This window comes from Squalius cephalus (genome assembly GCF_949319135.1).
Source record: "Squalius cephalus genome assembly, chromosome: 8".
Taxonomy (NCBI): Eukaryota; Metazoa; Chordata; class Actinopteri; order Cypriniformes; family Leuciscidae; genus Squalius; species Squalius cephalus.
In genome coordinates, this window is record NC_137129.1 from 32,719,966 (window position 1) to 32,742,007 (window position 22,042).

The window sequence follows — 22,042 nt, forward strand, 5'->3', positions numbered from 1 at the left end:
AATAACACTGGTACACTAATTTTGACTAAATCATTTCTGAAACCTTTTTTATTTGGTCTGGTCTGGTCTGGACAAACACAGATAAACCCCCTTTTCCTCTCCCTTTCTTTTATTACACATTATTTTAAAATAATCAACCCCTCAATAGTCGCAGTCGTTCATTTTATCTATTTGTTTGTTTATTACTCAGCCTAGTCGCACTCAAACTCTCCTTCTTCCCTCTTCAGTCAAAATGCCAAAACTGAGGGGACGTTTACACAACAATGTACTAAAAATGGAAAAGTTTTTCCTTAGCTTTTTTTATGCACAGATGATAGTATTGTCAAAACGATCACCATCCACACGAATCTGTTAAAAGGATTAAAAATGCTGTATTATTCATGTCAGGATGGCGCGATGTCACTCTGTAAAAAAACATACAAGCCTATAGACTGAACACGTAATTCACATGCGCATGATGTCACGGTTTTACACAAATTCACGCTATCGTTTTCAAAAACGTGCACTTTGAAACTTGTTTTCAAGAGTTTGCGTTTTCAGGGCCCCAAAACGCCATTGACGTGTAAATGAATGGCCAAAACACAAAAAAAGTTCCCAGTTTTTGGTTGAAAATGGTGAAAACAGTCCCTGAGGGTTTTTAAAGACTTCCCACTAACACATGCAACACTTGCCTCCACTAATTAGTAGGGGTGTGACGAGACACGAGATTGGGTTTACAAGAACGAGACGAGACAAGATTTTTGCACAATATTTTTAAGAAATCCTCATGACAAAATTTGTGACTGGAAAAATAGTCTGCAGGTGCATTTTAAAATGTTTTAACTTATCATCTTGTAATGAATGTCATTTCAGTTCTGCTTTCTGCGTACGAATTATCATATAAATCGAAAGGTAACAATATACAAGCACTGTAAAAGTTTTTTCAACAAACTCAGCTATATGATTTCACATGAGTCGCTTCAGACCTTACTGTACATGAATTATGAGCTTCCAGAACTTCTGATTGAGGCTGTGTGTGCCCTCCTAATTGAACTCCATTCCACAAATTGAAAATAGAAATAAAACAGTATAAATACAAAAATAAATAACATTTTTTTTCTTAGTCTTATTAAGTGCAAACAATAAGTGTAACCATAATCAAAGTACTCTCTCAAAATTCAAAGTGCAAACAGAGACCAAAACAGAGACCAGAGCTAAGAAGTGGTTACAACTACATAGCCCAGCCAGGGAGCTCGGGTTTTACTTCCGCTTTTGAATTCACAATCTCACGTGCTCTTTGTATAGGGAGTGGCAGTGCTGAGCGCTCATTCTACAAGATAAGACATTTATCAGATGCTTATTTTAGGCTCTGTTGCGCTACGAATCCTCTACCATGGTCTACCATGATCAGTGAACTGTGATTCCTGCTGCACTGTGTTTGCAGAGCAGACGTTTACAATTAAAGCGATCATTTTCCAACTGAATTAAATGTTTTTTATCTCTTTAAAAAAAAAAAACGACCGTGGTGGTAATGTAATGTAAATGCAGCGGTGGCATATTCTGTGCTAATTTCACCCTCATGCTCCGTCATAGCGATATCGCAAAACAGCTTTTCACCTCGATGAGAAATCTCGTCATATTTTAATATCGTCACACTCCTACTAATTAGCTCAACCCACATCAATTAACCTATTAGCAGATTGTATGTCAAAAAAGACCCTCAGAGGGCCAAAGAGAGGACAAAATAATGGCCAAAATCTGAAGAAAACTTATCAAACTAGGCATGACGTACCTAACAAAGACAAACAAATAGATGAAGTTACTCAGAAAGAGAGCCATTGTTTGCTTAAACCAAATGAGTGACTTTTTATAGTGGAGAGTTGATTGGATTAATTTGTCTTTCCCCTAAAGGCTGATAAGCAAAGATTAGCTTTTTCAATGAAAACCAGTTCACAGGCATGAATGTGCTGTGTGTGTTTTCATGATAAAATCTTTTACCAAGGAATACCGACCTTCTAGACATTCAATATGGCTATTGTTCGGCTTGTGTTTCTTCCGAAATGGTGTTGCAAGTTCTCCTTTGAGTTGATTGTTTCCCTGTTCGTGAACTCGGTCTGTACCAGTTCGGCAGATGAATTGGTTACACAATAGAAACTGAGCTGCAATAGTGTCATCATTGTCCTTTTTTGTGAGTGTTGATTGTTCTTTGACCAGCTCAAAGTTTTTTTGTTTGTTTTTTTGTACCATGAAACTAGGCAAATTTTACTCTGGTGGAGATGATTTAAATGTTTATTTATATATATTATGACACCATGCATGATTGATTTATTTTGAGTTTTTGTGTTCTGATTAGAACAAGGAGAAGGAACGCATGAGGGAGCGGGAGAGAGAAGCCAGAGAGCGAGAGGCGCGCTACAGTAATGGCCACCTCTTCAACTCTCTCACCGTGTCTGGAACCACACTCTGCTCGGCCTGCAACAAGAGCATCACCGCTAAGGAGGCCCTCAGTTGCCCTAGTGAGTCACACAGACACACATGTAGACATCACACTCAAAACCCACAGACTTCACCAGTATGATCAAAATCAGTTGAATACTACATTTTGCAAGTTGTAGATATTTTGTAAACTCGATTTGTACAATTTCTTTGGAAAATATTTGTGGTGTTTGTTCATCAACTCAGTGATAGAATCATTGGCAATGTGAGTTTATTTAACATGTCGCTATGCAGTTGCTAGGGTGTTCTGGTGGTATTAGCATGTTTCTATGCTGTTGTTAGGGTGTTAATAGGTCTGGCACAAGTCTAAAGGCCCCGATATACTCATGGCAAGGTTGTTTTTCGTTCTTCGTTTAGGGGTAAAAAGAAGTTTGACCAGCAGTATACTGTTAGCCAACATCCTGAAGTCACCCACACTGATGAGAGCGGTGTTTTGATTAATATGTAAATATGTGCTGCATGCTTTCCTCGATGTGGATGTTTGCCCCAGCTCTGCAATTTAGCACTCCAGTCAAGTTGCGTCACGTTTATTTATATAGCACGTTATACAATAGATTGCTTTAAAGCAAGCAGCTTTACAGTATTAAACCTAAAAAACAGTGAAGAAATGAACTGGAGAAGATTTCCACATCAAAGAAGGCAGAGCCTCAGAGCACACATTTTACATACAACTATTACATAGTTGACACGGACCAATGGTAGTACGAAGGTGTTTATCAGCCGGAGTGAACTTTTCTAGCAAACTTTTTATCAGCTGGATAAAATCATTCTGAAAGTGATTCCAACGATATTGGTTCTCTGTGCCGTTATCGTTATAGCTGTGGTGTGAGCTTTGCTATTCCTTAATATTGAGAACGATTTTAGAACTAGATTTTAGATTTTATATCTTTATCGTTATCTTTATAGTTATCGCCATTGGTGTGAATGGCTTATCCCAGCCTTATTAGTTTGAACTGTGAGAGGCATCTATTCTCACCTAAGCTTACGCTACTCCTATGTCATACATCGGGTCAGAGGTCACTCTTCCGCCAGAACTTGACTCGCATACGCCCGTTACTGGAAGCCAAGGATTATAGTTTATAAAGTTATAATTATGTATATTTTTCTTACAAAAACACATCACTTCACTTCAGAAGGCCTTTATTAACCACCTGGAACTGTATAGATTACTTTTATAATGGATGGATGCACTCTTTTGGGCTTCAAAATCTAGAGTACCATTCACTCACATTATAAAGCTTGGAAGAGCCAGTTTATTTTTTAATAAGAAGAAAGAAGAAAGTCATATACACCTAGGATGGCTTGAGGGTGAGTTAATTATGAAATCATTTTCATTTTTTGGTGAACTAACCCTTTAAGGTGTTCTGGGTGACTTTAGCATGTTGCTATGATTGCTAGGATGTTGATAGGCCTAGTACAAATCTAAAGAGCTTAGTCTCTATGATAATCTAGTTTATTTTTTTCCAACACAAATATATCTGATTAATTTTCACTACTTTCATCATCCACCTGATGAAATTTATGTCAAAACAAGTCAAAACGCTTAACAGCTTACCTCTTCCAAACTAGCTAATTTATAGAATGTATCTTTCATGCAGGACAAACTCATGAATGATAAGTAATTAACCTGGTACTTATGGTTAGGGATCTGAACAAATCCTTAATGACAAGTATTAAACATAAGTATGATCAGTTGTAATTGTGATTAGACAGACACTAATGAGTATGAGTACAGTATAAAAGCAGTACCATTCTTAATTAATGTTTGCTTACGTCCTCTGTGGAAGAAAACCCCAAGAATAACTGTTTCTGACGAAATCCTAGGAGGAGCTTGTTTGTGATCCTGCCAATCACAACGCTAACCTCAGTCAGCCGCTTACCTCAGTCCTTCCAATGATTTTTCCTGCTTTCTTCCCCCATCTCAACTTCCCCACTTTCTTTCCATGATTGTTTCCAGATTCAGAACTTTGAGCTCAAGATGACCATCATGTATAAGCCTTTTCATTACTTGCAAACCACACCTGTCTACCCATTCCCACATCCCTCTTTCATATTACGTCTGTGCTGTAGCCCTGAGTTGCTGTTTTGAGACCTATTATGTGGTGAAGTGGAGAGTATGTGGAATATTTTTAGTGGCTGGTCTATCGCTGTATGCCAAGATAACGCACACACACACACACACACACACACACACACATCTTAAAGTTGGAGGTCTAGATATTTTCTTTCTTGAAAATGGAAAGCCCTGCAATGGAAAGCATTTTCACACATTTCACCACATCCATATTATATATATAAATATATATGTGTATTTTAAAATAAATTATGAAATACACACAAATGGCATTTCACCACATCCATTGACTCTCTCTCACACTCACACTCACACTCACACACACACACACACTTGAACAATTCCTTTAAGTACATTTACATATGAATGCCGGCATACTCTCACACCCTTTCCTGTTTTGTTGTGCTCATCTTTCAATTCTTGTTCTCTGTTTTGCTATTGTTTTCAACTTCTTCCTTATATTGTCATCAAGATCAGATTTAAAGACCAGACAGTACGAGCCTCTCATCGATGAGCAGATTTGTGCTCGGCTGCTCTGGTATTGTTTGCTCTCTCTCTTGCTGTGTATCGAGGCTGGAACGACATGTTCAACACCCACACAGGCTCTTAGTGCAAAGGCCTTTCGAACCAAACACCTTTGAGTGGGATATTAGATTTAAACTAAATCCTACAGTGGATTAGATAAAAGATGTATATACATAAAGATGCTGTTTTATTTTATGTTAAGATGCTTTGAATGTGATGTGGATGTGCAAATTTATTTTTTAAAGTGAACTTAATGAGTTGCCCAAATCATGAGTAGCAGATTAGTCAGTTATATGGAAGCATTGGATAAAGGCTGGTATCAGATGCACGTGTCAGCATGGCATGTACAGCATAGAGGTGTGTATCTTCACTTGCCTCACGATTTTATTCGATTACGATTCAGAGGTAACGATTCAATTATAAAACGATTCTCAATGCAACACAATGCATCTTTTCCTCCAATTATTTTACTAGTAATAATTACTATATTATTAATCACAATATTGCTCTTTTTGTTATTTTATCATTGAAAAATAAGAACAAAGATGCAAATATAATATAAGAAAGAAACAAATTAAATGAACAGTGCTTTACTTTTTAATTTTACATCTAAACAGAAGCATTTAAGTAAGCAAAACAAATAATCAAATGCAAAAATAATCACAGCATGGTATTCAGTACAAATGAATTGTTTGTTATTAAACGCTACAAAAGTAGGTTTATTATATTAAGACCTAAGGCACGGTTATATAATGTTAGATGTTTTTCCCCAACTGTTAACCAAATGTTCACTTAATACATAACAAATTATATTTGTGTGAATACTTGCCAAGACTTACTGTAATCGTGTGTATATCTGACCAATTATATTCCACAGCTCTAGTACAATACATAAGATATTACATTCAAAAACAGTTGGAAAGAGCGCAAAAGAATGGAACAGAATGCAGATTTATCGATGTGTTTTATGAAATATTTGTATTCTGATACGGCTTTTTAAAAACAAAACACTGTTAATGTGAGACACATGCATGACACATACATATATATAAAATGAAATTGATTCCTGTAATGATAAAGTTGAATTTTCATGAACCAATACTCAAGTCTTCAGTGTCACATGATCCTTCAAAAATCATTTTAATAAGCCAATTTGGTGCTCAAGAACATTTTTTATTATTATCAATATTGAAAATAGTTGTGCTGCTTTTTGTGTGTGTGTGAAAACCATGAGACATTATTTGTATTTTTTTTATTGTGACCTTTGGTGAAGTCTCCTTCTTAGATTTGTCATAGTGATCTTAACACTGTTTGTGTTCAGATTTGCCAAGATACCACATTTTCATTCAGTCATTTATCAAAATGGACTCAAACATTACTGTACAATTTGTCTCATTTTTGTCATGTCTATTTTTAAATAAAATGTTCCTCTACAGTTACATTTCTGAGATGCACTTTTACTTACAAAAAGCCTGTGCTGCTCAGTGGGTGATTATTTAGACTCGTGTAGGTGTGTGTTGTGGGTAATCGGGCCAGGGAAACCCCACCGGAGCCCCCGTCCCTCTTCCTTCCCAGTCACCCTCAAAACAGGAAGCAAAGCCGTTCTAAAACAATAGGGGTTCAGAGACAAAAGCAATGCGGTGTAACCAGAGAAAATGTTCAGCGACAAGTAGCATTCTGTAAAGGAGATCTAGAACAAGCATTTTACCGCAGACATGGACAGAGGTCAAGAGGGAGAGAAAGACAGGCGAAAAATGGGTATGGTACTGAGATTTACTTAATTATTTGCTGTAATATTGTAGAGAGGAAAAAGCAAAAGAGGTTAGAGTACAGGTATAAAAGGGAATATGGGGATTTTTTTTTTTCAATTTCTTCGCTGGAGTATCATCGTACGCTGGTTGCTATTTTTGAGAACTAAGTGGTTGGTTTCTAGCTGGTTTAAGCTAAAGAATCATCTTAGACCAACAACAGACCAGCTACTAGTAACTTGATCATACCAGTCTTAACGTAGTCAAGAATGTTTCTGGAACATAGTGGTAGGTCAAGCAGCTAATGATAAGTGTTATTGCAAACCCATAACAGAAAAAGTGAATACAATTCTATTACTTTATAAATGTGACCATGAGAAGATCACATTCATCACATTTAAATGTGATTGTATGAAGATTATAGTATGTGAGATAAAAGGGTTTTCCTATCTGTTCTTTTTTTCAGCTTGTAATGTCACCATCCACAACCGCTGCAGGGACACGCTACCAAACTGTGTCAAAATGAAACAAAAGGTGGGATATTAGTGCACACATGTGTCACATGGTGTCACATGGACCACTGACATTCAGACACTGGCTTTGATTCATGGTAGGATGGAGAAGAAATGTATCGAAATTGGGTCTGTTTTCTTGATGTGGTTTATGCAAAAGTCTAAAAATGTCATCTATGTGTCACAATAGCAACAGAAAATGGCGCTGATGAGGAACAATTCGGCCTATCAGAATGTGACTCTGAGGAATAAAGGTGAGGATGTCATGGAAACAAGTGTGTTTTTACATCTGGTATTAACATCTGATCCAATTACAAGTGGTATATGTCTCCTGTGACTAGTTGTGAATGGACATCATTGAGGGGATCATGTGGTAATGATTGCCCAAAATTGATTAAGACCCAGCTAGCAGGGACATTCTTGCAAGGTTCTTTCAAAGTTAACAAACTTTCTTCCAGTAATTTTAATAGAATGTTTGTTCAAAGGGATCTGGACTAAGTAGACTTTAGTTTAGAAGATATTTTTGTTAGCTGGTTACCAGGAGTAAATATGACATTGTTCTCTCTTTTTCTGCCTCTCTGAAGCCCATTTAAAGGAAAGGCCCAGCTCTGCCATTTACCCCTCAGACAGTCTTCGTCAGTCACTGCTCGGATCACGTCGCGGTCGGTCTTCTCTCTTACTTTCCAAGAGCGTCTCCACCAATAACATTGCAGGGTGAGTGACAGAAATGACAGAGATGCATAAAATGGGCTCTTGCCTGTACAATTTACCAACACATAACCAAATAAGTAAATCCCTAGTTTATAAATACTGTAAAACATGCTATAACATTAATCTTTTGTCCTGAAATATGTTCTCATCACTGTGTAATTTTGTCTTTTTGTGTTTTGTTTTTTTTGTGTATGTGTGTGTTTGTGGACATTTTAGTTTAATGTAAGCAGTTTTGTTTGAATGTTATTTATTAGTCATTATATTCACTTTATTTTTTTATTTTATTTATTTCTAAGTCATTTAATATATTTTAAATTTGTTATTTGTATTTTCTGTTTCTGTGGTGATTATGATGCCTGCCTCTCATTTTGTTTTGTTTCTTTTTTTTTTCTTTCGCATGTGATTGCATGCATATGTGTACATCTGTTTGTATGCATGCATTTGGCCCACCTGTGCATGTGCGTGTAGGACTCTGAATGATGACTATCCTCTGGGGCTGCGCAGGATCTTGTCTCAATCCACAGACTCACTCAACTTCAGGAGCAGAACCATGTCCATGGAGTCCCTCAATGATGAGGGTGAGACACACACACCTACAAACACTTAAACAAAGTAGACATACGTTAAAATAGGCCGCATTTACATTACAAATTCAGATTTTTTTCCTCCAATGTGGCACAGATCGGATATGACCCACGAACACGTAAGCGTGAAAAGAACACACGGATTCCAATATTCTCAGATTGGTTTTAGGCCTCATTCATATGTGGAAATAAATCTCATATGAATCGGATACGTGCATTTGCATCTGCCATGTATGCAGACAGATCGGATATTCCCATCATGACGATGGCGAATGGCGTTAATTCGGATGGACACAACCACGATCACATGACTCTTTTCAATGGCGCAATGAAGGACGAAGGCTCAACCAAATGTTGTGCTGACCTTTAAAGATGGTGCGGAAAGCAAAAGCTTCTTATTTAGTCTGCGTCCATTGCAAATTGCTCTGTTTCTTCCTTTTCGGCCTAAGCTTTTCTGGGTCAGTACACATTGGGTTGTTTCGCCAAGTGTATAGTGTAAATGCAGATATCGAATATGGATCACTTTTAAAAGAAGATGCAAGTAGTCATCAAAATTTGGATATAGTCAACAAATCGTAATTGGACATCAAAACCTGCAGTGTAAATGCGGTCATATACATAGATTTTTCCAGTTAGTAATTTGTTTTTGAAAGAAGTCATTAAATTGTTTGAAAGAAGTCTGTTTGAAATTGACTGTAAAGACATTTACAATTTTACAAAAGATTTCTATATCAAATAAATGCTGTTCTTTTTAACTGTATATATTCATCAAAGAATTCTGAATTACAGTTACCACAAATATATTAACCAGCACAATCATCTGACAGTGAAGACTGGAGTAATGATGTTGAAAATTCAGATTTGACATCACAGGAATAAATTACATTTTAAAATATTAAAATAGAGCAGTGTACTTACCAGCTTATGAAAAAAAGAAATTTCTTATGATGAGCATTGTTTTTGATTGGCGTGATCGGCTATAGATCAATCCCCCAAATTCCATGTTGGCCAACCTGTTTACCTGGAAACTGAAGCTATAATACAGAAATTGTATTTTTCTTGTTTTTAGGAGAGGGCTTCTTCAACTCTCTGCTGGAAGATTTGGAGTTTGAAGGCCAGGAATTTGAGGCAGATTCCTGGAGCATGGCGGTAGATTCCACCTACTTGCAGACCCACCGTAAAGATGTTATCAAGAGACAAGACGTCATCTATGGTTAGAGAAAAAAACGCAGATCTAAGTCTAAAATCGAAGCATGTTTATGACTGTAAATGGGCCGTCGACTCTGAAACATGATTACAAGTACTGTTAAGTGCTTTTCCAGACACTGTATTTATTTTTTTGCAAATGAAAACAAACAGATTGTACATCTTGTCCTTGTGGCTTTTTATTTATTTAAAGTTTTTTTAAATACATAAAAATTATGTATAATAACTAATAAAGGGTCTATATCAATATTTTATACTAATTTGTCAAAATAAAACAACAACAACCAAAAAAACAAGGCATAATTTGTAATGCTAAGTGAATTTAGGCACTACAGCATAATGTACAGTGTAAAAAATGGGCTTACACTTTGAGATTTGCGGAAGATTACATTTAACCATGTTACTAAATTATTGTTTTTGAAGATTAACTTTAAGTGAGTGTTAGATGACTGGAAAGATAATCTAAATGTACTAATTTAAGAAAGTAGCAACACCAGTGTACACAAGATTGTAACATATGGACTGTTCTGTACTTCTTTGCTTCACTACATTGTTTTCATTCACATCACATTTATCTACCCTCAGTAAGGACAGTGGGAATATTTAATTTGGGGTACATGTCCACCAAAGACATTTTAAATGTTTTAAATTGTACAGCTCAACCTCTGTGATATCATTTCAGAGCTGATCCAGACGGAGCTCCATCACGTTCGGACCCTGCGGATCATGGAGGGCGTGTTCAGGCGGGGCATGCTGGAGGAAGTGCAGCTGGAGCCGGGGGTCGTGCACGCGCTATTCCCCTGCCTGGAGCGCCTGTTGACGCTACACACACACTTCCTCACGCAGCTCCTCGAACGCCGCGCTCACAGCCTGCAACCTGAAAGCACAAACAATTTCACCATCACTCAGATCAGCGATGTGCTAATAAAACAGGTAGGAGTGCATTTGTGAGTTTACGTGGGCGGAACGGGGTGTAAATGCGTTTGGGTACATTTGGCCAGTCATAAGTGATTTTGGATTAGCATATCTGTTTTGATTGCCAGTTTAAAATGTTTCATAAAGTAGAGCTGTCAATTTAATGCATTACTGTAAAAAAAAGTGAACAATGTTTTTAAAACTAATTTAACTAAAAACTTATAAATACTTTATAAGAATTCAAAAATATCCTAATATAAATTCATTGCATGAATTTGAAGGAGAAATTGATGACGTCATGTTGTAGAGGGCTTGAAAAGTCAAAAAGAAAGAAATAGTGACAAATGGAAATGAGTGTATGAGAGTGGGATGCTGAAAGCTTTCAAGTTTCAAGGAACAAAATGTTCATAGTTCACTGTTTGTGTGTGTATATGTCAGTTCTCAGGTCAGTGTGCAGACGAGATGCTGAAGACGTATTCTGAGTTCTGCAGTCGGCATATAAAGGCTGTCAAACTATACAAAGAGCTTTTGGCCAGAGACAAGAGACTTCAGCTCTTTATACGGGTAAGAACAAGAATGACCATGTCCATGTGCGTTATGTGTTTGCATAACCGGGTCAGGTGTTGTCTCGTGTGTTTCAAGTGGGAGGATAGAGTGGTATTGAGTGATGAATGATGGTGGGCGGGTGCATTAATGCATTAAATGCCTGCAGACTCTCAGAGATGTGTGAATCATCAGATTTCCAGGTATCATGATTGTGTTCAGCTCTTGTGTTTTATTTTACTTCGTAATAGCTTAGTTTAGGACGGTCACGGTAGCAAAACAGGTGAAATTTCACAATTATCGATATCACAGTAATACTAATATGCTTTAAAAAGTTAAATATTCTCAGAACAGTGGTGTGGAAGGTAGCACACTGCTCATGATATATGAGGAGGTATTGTTTAACAAAATCTATCTATCTATCTAGCATCAAAGGCTATTTTCATGGTAAGATTTCAAAACAAAAAATACTGACTGAATTCATTTATGCTATATTATACATTGTGTAATAAAATTGTTAGTAAAATTCTGTATGAGACCAACAAATGGCTGATTTTAAATGTATGTATGTGTATGTATGTATAATTATTATTATTATTATTAATATATTTGTATTCTTCATAATAGTATTATTACTAATAATAAAATAATTATTATTATTATGACTAGTATTATTATAAGTATTTATGTGTTTAATTTTTTTTTATCGCCATATCAGCATCGCAGTCCAATTTCTTGTCAAGATTAAAGTATTTTAAAACAAAAGAAACTGGCCGAAATGAAAATGTATACTATATTATATTGCTACAAGTGAATTTAGGCATCAAACTTTCACTTTGGGATCGTTTTCAAGTTTTGTTTTATTACAGTCAGCAGGGTTCAACTTTGCCGCTTTTTTCTACTTGCCCTGCCAAAATTTTCACTGGCCCCACCACAGGCCTAGTTATTGTTCTAGTTGTTTTGATCCATGTAACCTTAAATAAATGAGGTTATGACACCAAAAACTACTAGTCTAACTTATGTGTTTAAATTCGTTTTCATGGACTTTTAGTTTGCATTCATCAGTTCCTGTTTTCCTTCAGTTTTTCCGCTTCTTCTTGGTTGTCATGGAATCTAACATGATTGGCCATCACGTTCAACTGTGTTGTCATTGATCACCTCGTTTGCCTGTGTTTTCAGTTCAGTCTCGCCTGTGTTATGCTGTAGCTACCCTGTGTATTGAATTAAAGACTTTTGGAATCTTCATCTGGATCTTCATCTTCATGCGTTTATACTGTGACAGACAGTCAGTAATAAAAAAAGAACAAATAATCAAATTACAAGCAATAGCACAAATAAATACAATAGAACAAACATATACAAATGAAAAAACAGTTCTTTTCAGGTTTTTCATGTAGGTCTAAACTAGATTTTCAGGTACAGATATATTAAGCAAATGTAAAATATCACTGCATAGTCTTCACTGTATAAATATAGATTAACCCTTATTGCAGTTATTCAGTCAAGAGCCAGTGAGTTTGTTTGATTAACATAAAAACAGAGAGCAGCAGGAATATTAGGCTGCTGTCACTTGAAGAGTTGCACATATCTAATGTACTGTTACACATGCATTTATCTCTCATGTTAACATCTACTTAAGACATAACCGACTATGTTTGCGAGGATAATCGACAAGAGTATTCAGGCGCTGTGATGCGCAGCGTTCTGGGCGCGCACTTTGGATGTGTGTTGTTGCGCACACAAAACTTGTCACACAGCACACGAGTACCACTGAGAGACGCGGGTACTTTCGTGTCTATTTGCACTGAATATTTAAGTTGGCAAGGCTTAAAAACACACACAAATCATCAACTTGCGTGAAGATGCAGCTCTGGCCCGATCTGGCAAGTGACAGTTCTGTAAATACAGTGCACAGAGGCAGAAAGGGTTAACTGTCCATTTATCATTGTCTTTTTCCTTCTGTGTCCTCTCAGAGGGCGAATCGGGGTCCTCTACTGCGTCGTCACGGGTTCCAGGAGTGCATCCTGTTGGTCACTCAGCGCATCACTAAATACCCTGTCCTGGTGCAACGTATATATGACAACACCAAAGGTGAGACTCGGGCGTATGTCGTCAGTGTCAATATTAACTGTATTTAAACAGGTTCTCACCTCCACCCTTCCCCTCCATGTCTATAAACTACTCTCTCCTTCTAATATGATGTATTATTTTTAAAAAAAATTACATAATGGTCACATTTTAGGAGGGTAAAGTCATTTAAATGCCCCTGGTTATAGACATTTTTTATGAACTGATTATTGTGTGTAACAATGCAGACAATCCAGAGGAAGCTTCAGGTCTGTTACATGCGTTGTCTTGTATGCGGGAGCTGCTCAGTTCGGTGGACCAGCAGGTGTTGGAGCTAGAAAGGACACAACGGCTGCAAGAGATCCGCTCCCGGGTCGACCCGCGGGCTGAGGCCAAACTCCGCTCTGGAGCCTTGTTCAGACCGGCCGAACTGCTCCGGAGGCAGCTGATACACGAAGGCACGCTGCTCTGGAAAACGCCTGGCTCTCGGCTCAAAGGTACGGAAGACTGCGGCTGGTTATGAGGAAGTGTAATGTGATGTGTCAGATGGAGATTTACAAACACGCTATTGTATTAGCTGACATGTTCTTCTGCTTGTGGGTGTATTAATGTACTGCATTTCCCTTTTTCTTTCTGTTGTAGATGTTCAGGTTTTGTTGATGACTGACATTCTAGTATTCTTGCAAGAGAAAGATCAACGGTACATCTTTGCCAGTTTGGTAAGTTACTTTGCTTGCTAAGCCACGTATCCATATTGCTAGTGCTCATACTTTTCGCTCTGTTCAAAGTTTTAAAGGGGTCATATGATGCTATTTTAAAAGATCGTCATTTTGTTTATTGGGTGTAATTAATAGAATAGGTTAGCATACTTTAATGTTCAAAAAACACTTTATTTTTCCACATAATGTACATTATAACAGCACCTCTATTCCCAGTCTGTCTAGAACGCTGATTTCAACAAAGACCCTCCTTCCGAAAAGCCCAGAGAGCTCTGATTGGCCGGCTAATCTGGTACATTGTGATTGGCCAAACACTTTAAGCGTGTGTCGGAAATGTTGTACTCTCCCACGTTCTCCTTTGTAAAATGTGCTGTACACAAGCTAACTTTTGGATTGCACTGCTCAGGAACAGCATTATGAATAAATCTCCAATGATTCCTAATTCCGTCCTTTTTCAAAATGCCTAACGAAGGGATTTTGCTTTTACATCTAAACATACAGCGTCTCCGCGACAACCTCATCATCTTTCTTTGCGAATGTCTGTGGGCGGGCGTCATGCTAATATTTCACATTGTGACGTAAACATTTGCAGAAAACATTATGACGTAGACATTGTAACTCGTCCTGTGATACCTCAAATTGTGAGACTTGATGAAGAGGAATTTGCTATTACTTTTCTAAGCTATTTATTTTTGTAAATCTGTACCTGACAACAATATCTCTTTTCTTCTCATTCTCTCTGTAGGATAAGTCTGCGGTGGTGTCACTGCAGAATCTCTTGGTCCGAGACATAGCCAATCAAGAGCGAGGGTTGTTCCTGATAAGCAGTGAGTCCAGCCCACCTGAGATGTATGAGCTCTATGCAGCCTCTAAAGAAGACAGAAACATTTGGTTACGGCACATACAGCAAACCATCAGCAGGTACACACATGTGAACACACTCTTAACAGTCCGCACAGCACTCACAGTTACCATTTGACATTTTTCAGGACCTCTCTCTTGGCAGTGGAATTAGAAAATCACATGAAAGCACTTTCTTTAATATTCAGGGGTGGGACATTTAAAAGGCATATGTCAGTTCTGTGGGAAGCTTGAGTTGCCAATAGCTTTTGTTTACATTATAGCCCTGCATAACCAAACTGTACAGCTTGCTTTATAGATCGGGGGTTTCATTTAATTTAATTCAGTTGATGCCAAGGACCCGCAAATACTACAATCCACTTACGAGGGAACTCCTTCCTACAATTAAACATATAGAAGATCCATTTATTTATTTATGCATGGGAAATTATTTATTTGTTTATATTTTATTTCTTAATTCTTTATATTATTATTATTATTATTATTATACATAATTATAATAATAATTATCATTTTTATGTGTTTCTTTTTGTTCATAATAATTCATATGTATTATCTGTCACTTAGTGACTGTAGTAATGCACACGAAGACGAGGAATCAAACGAAAACAGTCTTTATTAGATCCACAAAGGAACACTCAGGAGATCGCAGGGTTAAACTAATTCTCAACCACACTTAACAAAGACAATACTGGACAAATTAACTGAGGAAACTCAGGGCTTAAATGCATGGGGAGATTAATCAAGATCAAATGGAACAGGTGTGTAGAACTAATTAACAACCAAGGAAACTAACTAGTGAACACGGGGAAAACAGAACAGGGAAAACAGAACCAAAACACAATGAAACTAAACCAAAACAGAACATTTTATTTATATTATTATTATTATTTATATTTTTTATTTAAATATTTATTAATAGATTTGTTTATTTTTTTACTCCACGGAGGGCAGTTTTAAAAAAAAAAAACTGCCATACGCAATGGCAACAGAAGTCACTTTCAAAATGAATACATTCTCACCACTTCCTTGAGAAAAAAGCTAGCAAACAAAATACCAGCATTAGCACAATATTTTCATTTTAGATAGCATTTTATTGGACAAAAAATATATAATTGGTCTATTTTCCCAGAAGAGAAAGACTGTACATATTAAATCTTTATACTTGTTAAAAGTGGGGAAGCTAACATAAAGATGACTTCAATGCTAATGGGCATAAACTAACCATTTAAAACTACCATTTCTAATGGTCATTGTTCTTTACCATCATTGTTTTATCACACAGCTGTCCATCAAGAGAAGAATTCCCTCTCATAGAAACAGAAGACAAGGCTCTTCTGCGGAGACTAAAAGGTTTGCTTTAAACACTACACACACACATATATTCACACTGCCAATATTGGGGCAAACACTTTTTCATTCTTATTTTAAGGAATCACTTCAGTTGTTGTCATGTCAAGTTGTCATGACATCTTTACACAGAATTTGAAGGTGGTACAAGGCCACTATTTTGACAGCGTGAAGAAGCATGTACTGATCCTCATGCTCTGTTTCAGCTGATATCCAGCAGAAGGACAGGGAGGTGTTAGAGCTGCTTCAGGAGCGGGTCACCCTGTTCTCTGACTTGGCGGAGGTCATGGGAGGTTACGAGGTCATGCAGCCATCCTGTTCCAGAAACCTGTTCAGAGCCGAGTCTTCTCAGGCACTGCGTGGAGAACAGCTGCTCACACAGGCCATAACTGAGGGTAAGACAGACAGGATGTGACATTTGTGGCTGAAGCAGGGTGTTCCACCTGCATAAGGCTTGTTTCACCCTCTAGTGCACATTTCTTTCAACGCCCATATTAACAGGTTACTGTATTCACACTATGAGTAAGCAGTGAATGGCATCAGAAACGAAGGTAGAATTTTGGTCTGAGGTTTTGCCATGTGAGGCTATATTTAAAAAAGACTGGCTTGAAATGTTTGTAAAAAATTCACAACCATATAAACGTGCTTACCAATTCTGATTATATGTATAATATGATTTTTTTTTTTTTTAAACATCAGTATTGGCATATATATATAAAAATATATATGTCAGGTAGTAGTCAGGTTTTTTATTTTTTTTTTTTTATATATTTGTGTTTATTTCATAGAGATACAAAAATGTACACTTATTTTTAATCAGTTTCAGCATCTGAATAAATAAATGACAGATCATTAAAGTACCATTTTTTGTTGTATTTTACACACACACACACACACACATAATATATTAGTTGTATTAACAACATTAACAACAACATAAAAAAATTAAAATGTTATAAAATTCATACTTGCTGCCCGTATGCCTCTGCACGTTTCTGTCTCGTTTTGTGAAAGTAAAAAAAAAAAAGTTTGATTATTCTTTTTTTCCTATTTTGAAAAGTTCACCATCCATTTTTAGCTAAATCCTCTGAGCCCATCCTCAGATCTTTCATAATATCTTGTAAAATGTCATGATGTCCCTATCTTTCTCTCTCTGCAGTGGACAGATTGACAGAGCTGATATTAGGATCCAGTTTTGAGGCTCCTCTGCCCTGCAGTTCCAACGGCCATCACAACCACAGTGGAGCGCTAGTAATCAGTAGGTGTCAAAAACAAAACATGCAATATGTAAATAAAATGTGCCTTTAATATGTATGATTGGCTAAATATTAGGGGTCTAACGGTTAAAACGGTTAAACGGTTAAAAAAAGTGGACAAAACAGTCACTCTTTGTAAACTTTGTTCGATGCGAGTGCCGTATGTTCTAATATGACCAGCCATCACCCCGGTGTTGATAGCGCGTGAGCACAGGTGAGACCAAAACAGCACACATTGCCTTTTGTGTTTAAAAAGGCACTCAGTCAGTGTAAATTCGGACATACATACAACAATAACGAAAGCACTGGGCAGGGCTAAAAAAAAATAGGACTGCCTGATTGCCCAGCACCAGCGTGAAAGACGCTCGGGACAGTTGACGGAACTGTCACCACCCCAATCGGGCCAATCTATCATTTTTGTTTTTTTAAGCATTGCCAATTTAAACAGTCAAGTGCAAGAAGACGCATAAGAGAACTATTGTGTGCGCACTTATCCGAAGCGACAGCATGTGAATACTAAAGTGATGTGATGTGATGTGACAAATTCACACAAAGTCATATCATGCCCATCTTGACATGCAACCATAGTAGGTTATGTCTTAAGTGAACATAAAAGGAACATAAACAGAAGACAAAATGCATGTGTGTTGTATCAGTATTGGATCCGTGCATTGTCTTAAATTAACAGCAACTTAATATTCCTGCTGCTTTCTGTGTTTTTAATGTTAATCAACCAACAAAAGACTCACAAAATCACTCACTTCTCTTGAATGAATAACTTTTGTAACTTTAATAAGGATTCATCTTTATTTAATTTATACAGTGAAGATTACATGCAGTGTTATTTTACATTTGATTACTTTTATTCAATTTATGTATCTGAAAAGTAGTTAAGACTTACCTGAAAAACCTACAAATCTCTGTTTATTTGTATCTTGTCCTTATTTTCTTTATTTTGATTTGATTGTAGTCCTTTTTTTCCTGAACATACCGAACTGTACCGAAACTGTGATCCTAAACCCGTGATACAAACCAAACCATAATTTGAACCGTTACACCCCTACTAAGTAAACCCATTTTTCTGACCATTGTGCTTCCTCTGTACTTCCAGATGGACAAGAGGTATTAGTCAATGGCTCTCAGGAGAACCAAACTGCTCAGGTATACAAAACATTATTTTTTAGAAAATATAATCTGTTAGTGAGCTGTTTGTTATCACCATCTTTGACATTCACATCTGCCTGCATCAAATATGTTTCATGAAATGTAATAATTATGCACATAATAATATGGTTCGATGCTATTACTGAGTTTTTATGTAATGGTGAAAAAAATTAGTCATCTGAAACTCGCAGGTTTCCATAGCAACCTGAATCTACCAAAAACTCTCCATCACGACTCACCACTGGTGCTTGAAAGCTGCACTTTATCTCCCTTTTCATCGACACATAGCAAGATTGTGCTTTTCAATGTGTGCTGACAAATTAAAGCTTTTGAATGAAACTGCTGGTTCAGAATTATGATTGTGTGAATAATGCAAAACATTTGTTTCTGTACAGGATGGTAATGGGAATCAAACGGAGGACAAGCCACCAAGTGAGGTACTAACATTTAGTTCAAGAGCGGGCTTAATGTGTGCCATCTAAAAAAGCTATTGTTTTACTTTTTGCATTAGAACCCTTTAAACTAGAGTGACTAGCAAATTGACTACTGCTTTTTAATTTACTGACTAATTCAATTTGGGATCAGTAACTTAAGAAAACAGTAATACTTTTATTCAGCGAAGATGCATTCAATTTATCAAAAGACATTTACAATGTTACAAAAGATTTCAAATTAAAAAAAAATTTATCAAATAATACTTAAAAATTGTATCATGGTTAAGCATTAAGCATTAAAACTGTTTTCAACATTGATAATAAGAATAATGTTTCTTGAGCAGAAAATCTGAATATTATAATGATTTCTGAAGGATCATGTGACACTGAAGACTGGAGTAATGAAGTGATATAAAGTCTCAATTGCGTGTTATAAAGTCAGAATTGCAAGAAATAAACTCACAACGGTGTGTCATAAAGTCAAAATTTGCGAGATATAAACATGCAATTCTAAGAAAAAAAAGTCAAGAATTGCGAGTTCTGACTTCTTTTCTCAGAATTTATAGTAATAAAGTCCAATTCTAAGGAAAAAATAGACACTTGCGAGTTTATATCTCACAATTCTGATTTTGTATCTCCCAATTGCGTGTTATAAAGTCAGAATTGCGAGATATAAACATGCAATTCTGAGAAAAAAAGGCAGAATTGCGAGATGTAAACTCACAATTGAGAGAAAAAAAGGCAAAATTGTGAGATTCTGTATTAAGAAAGTATTGTGAGAAAGTATTAGCATAGTATTTACATTATCAGTATGAATTTTTTACTCCGTTATCTGCTAAATCCACAAAGTATCCATTAAATCCTCCATTAAATATTGCAATCCTCTTGGCTTAAATAGATTAGTGTCTATATATTAATGTGACGCATCACAAATGTGTCTTGTGTTTCAGGAGGTGTCACAAAGGCTGGTGAATCTCAGTGCTCAGTTACACGTTCTGCAGGTATGTGTGCATTGCAAAATACATTTATCAAATCTTCTAAGCACTTACGTACAAACAGGATCCAAAATAAAACGTTAATGTCAATAAAGTGGCAAAATATAAAATTAAAGAAATGTCTCTCCTAGGGTGTGGTGATCCGACAGGACTCCATCTTAGAGCTCTGCCTAAGAGAGAGCCCTGTCTCCCCAGCCATCCCAGGGGCTCGTACAGTCCGCTCTTTGTCCCGGGATAGTGCCAGTGACATGGGCTCGCTGGGTGAGCTGGCCCTGCTGCAACGGCAGCACAGTCTCCTGCAGGAGGAGCTCGGACGCCTCAGGGGAGCCGAGGGCAAACTCAGGGACAGCGAGAGAGCCAGAGCCCAGCTGGAGAAACAGCTCAGGGATCTTAAGACCCATAGCGCCTCTCTAGGTGATGGAGCTGGAACTACAAGATCACAGGTGAGTTCATCTTATCATCTACATTTAGCGAGTTTAAAACATTTTGAAAAGGACATATTATGCTTTTTTTACATTGTCAACTTTCTTCAGTGTGTAATGTTGCTGCCTGAGAATGAAAAATGTCTGCAAAGTTACAGAGCACAAAGTAAATACTGCAGTAGATTGACTTAGAATGCCCTATTGTACTGTCCTGAGTGAATATTGTAGAAAAATTCCACAACACTATTAATACAGGTTTGCAAGGCCCCACAAAATGATGGCGTTTACAAAGAGGTGCCAGCAGGAGGCGCTTTAGGAGAAATAGCGGTTTCCCCGGTAACGACTACACAAAGCTCATAAACGCTGCTTTATCAGGAAAGATAAAGAAAGATTCAATTAAAATAACATCGAAACTTTTCTAAAGACAGTCAGTTCCCTTCAAAGATGCATTCATATAAAAACACCCGCGCCACGTTTTGACTTTGAAACGTGCAGTGCTCATGTTTATTCAACAATGTCAAAGCCTTTTGGAAAATCTATTTGTGGCGGGCAGAGTCGATACTGTGAACCAATGTATGGGAAACACTGTAATATAATTTTACAGCTATCAATTATAGTTTAACCTATCCATCTTCACCGTCACGCTTAGTAACACATACAGCTGTGCAGCACCAGTGAAAACGGACCCTCTCAAACAGTGTCCAAAGTGTTCCGATTGTTGTTAAAGCGACATACACCGGTATTGTGGTATATTAAAAATTTATATCATAACAAAAATAAACACCGGTATTCGGTATGAACTGGTATACCTCCCAGGACTAACCAATCACAACACACTGGTCAAGTCAACCAATCAGAGCACATTGCGCTTTTGGGAAGGAGGAGCTAAATAGAGACGGGAACTAAACAGAGAGTTACTGACAGACTGGGAAGGGAGGTGCTGCAACAATGCAAAATTTTTTGCATTTCTAAATTTCAAGCATGAAAATCTATTCTAGTAGACCCAAAAAAACTAAATCAAGAGTAAAAGGTTATAATTTGGCCTTTTTTAAATATAACTTTTGCACTTTTGATGTTATCGCAAGCAAGGTGCAAGCAATGCACTTTAGTATGTGCCATGTGGTGTTTGCTCAAAGTATATAAGACCTACAATGTAGTAGCTCGCAATATCTCATTTGCTTCTCATTTCCTCACTTCAAGGCCCCATCAACTCGCAGAGAAAGTGATACTGACCCCAACACTGACACCCCATTGGCTAGCCAGGAATCGATGGAGCAATCAGACGGCCTGCAGGAATGCAGTGATGTGGAAGTGGACGTGATATCTGATGATGATGATGATGATGATGATGATGACGATGAGGTGGATTCGAGGGTGTCTCCTCGTTCAGAAAGCCCCAGAGGTCTGTAGATATGACACAGAACGACATTATTATAACAAATAATATAAATACATTTATACTTACATATCTAGTTGTTTTT

The 22,042-nt window shown here is 37.1% G+C and overlaps 1 protein-coding gene across 5 annotated transcripts in view; it reads left to right on the top strand.

Moving 5' to 3' along the window:
* arhgef2a (Rho guanine nucleotide exchange factor (GEF) 2a) overlaps window positions 1-22,042 on the top strand; it is a 43,237-nt gene that overhangs the window by 18,106 nt on the left and 3,089 nt on the right. For all 5 annotated transcript variants that reach the window (XM_079877954.1, XM_079877955.1, XM_079877956.1 and 2 more), the window contains 20 exons: window positions 2,333-2,495; window positions 7,289-7,356; window positions 7,525-7,588; window positions 7,919-8,048; window positions 8,514-8,623; window positions 9,699-9,842; window positions 10,518-10,768; window positions 11,189-11,314; window positions 13,267-13,384; window positions 13,609-13,857; window positions 14,003-14,079; window positions 14,825-15,000; window positions 16,226-16,293; window positions 16,497-16,685; window positions 17,450-17,548; window positions 18,658-18,707; window positions 19,106-19,147; window positions 20,095-20,145; window positions 20,271-20,582; window positions 21,762-21,963. In XM_079877954.1, the coding sequence (XP_079734080.1) occupies window positions 2,333-2,495; window positions 7,289-7,356; window positions 7,525-7,588; window positions 7,919-8,048; window positions 8,514-8,623; window positions 9,699-9,842; window positions 10,518-10,768; window positions 11,189-11,314; window positions 13,267-13,384; window positions 13,609-13,857; window positions 14,003-14,079; window positions 14,825-15,000; window positions 16,226-16,293; window positions 16,497-16,685; window positions 17,450-17,548; window positions 18,658-18,707; window positions 19,106-19,147; window positions 20,095-20,145; window positions 20,271-20,582; window positions 21,762-21,963 (2,689 nt within the window). The remainder of the gene's footprint in view (window positions 1-2,332; window positions 2,496-7,288; window positions 7,357-7,524; window positions 7,589-7,918; window positions 8,049-8,513; window positions 8,624-9,698; window positions 9,843-10,517; window positions 10,769-11,188; window positions 11,315-13,266; window positions 13,385-13,608; window positions 13,858-14,002; window positions 14,080-14,824; window positions 15,001-16,225; window positions 16,294-16,496; window positions 16,686-17,449; window positions 17,549-18,657; window positions 18,708-19,105; window positions 19,148-20,094; window positions 20,146-20,270; window positions 20,583-21,761; window positions 21,964-22,042) is intronic.